The following is a 296-nucleotide window of genomic DNA, read 5'->3' on the forward strand; positions in this document are numbered from 1 at the left end:
TTGGGAGAACTTTCACAACCTAAGGCATGCAAACCAATGCCACCTTACCCTGAAGGAGGTTGCAGCTTCATCTAAACGCATACGGACAAGAAATAGGTCTTCATTGTTTGCATAACTTAGAGCTTTGTTTTCAATTTCTTGTATGAGCTGGGACACTAGGGACTGGGCATACTGACTATGGCTTGGATTATCTGGATCAATTTCATTCCTGGAAAAAAAGAAAACAAGTCTCACAACAAATTCTACAAATGATTAGTCTTTTTTTCCATAAACAGACCTATTGATTTGACACCCAT

At 38.9% G+C, this 296-nt stretch overlaps 1 protein-coding gene across 1 annotated transcript in view; it reads right to left on the reverse strand.

The window, feature by feature from the left end:
* LOC119587821 (signal transducer and activator of transcription 5B-like) overlaps positions 1-296 on the reverse strand; it is a 29,198-nt gene that overhangs the window by 23,870 nt on the left and 5,032 nt on the right. The window contains 1 exon segment of the mRNA XM_037936525.1: positions 49-208. Within this exon segment, the coding sequence (XP_037792453.1) occupies positions 49-208 (160 nt within the window).

The sequence above is a fragment of the Penaeus monodon genome, chromosome 23 (genome assembly GCF_015228065.2).
Source record: "Penaeus monodon isolate SGIC_2016 chromosome 23, NSTDA_Pmon_1, whole genome shotgun sequence".
NCBI classification, from domain to species: domain Eukaryota; kingdom Metazoa; phylum Arthropoda; class Malacostraca; order Decapoda; family Penaeidae; genus Penaeus; species Penaeus monodon.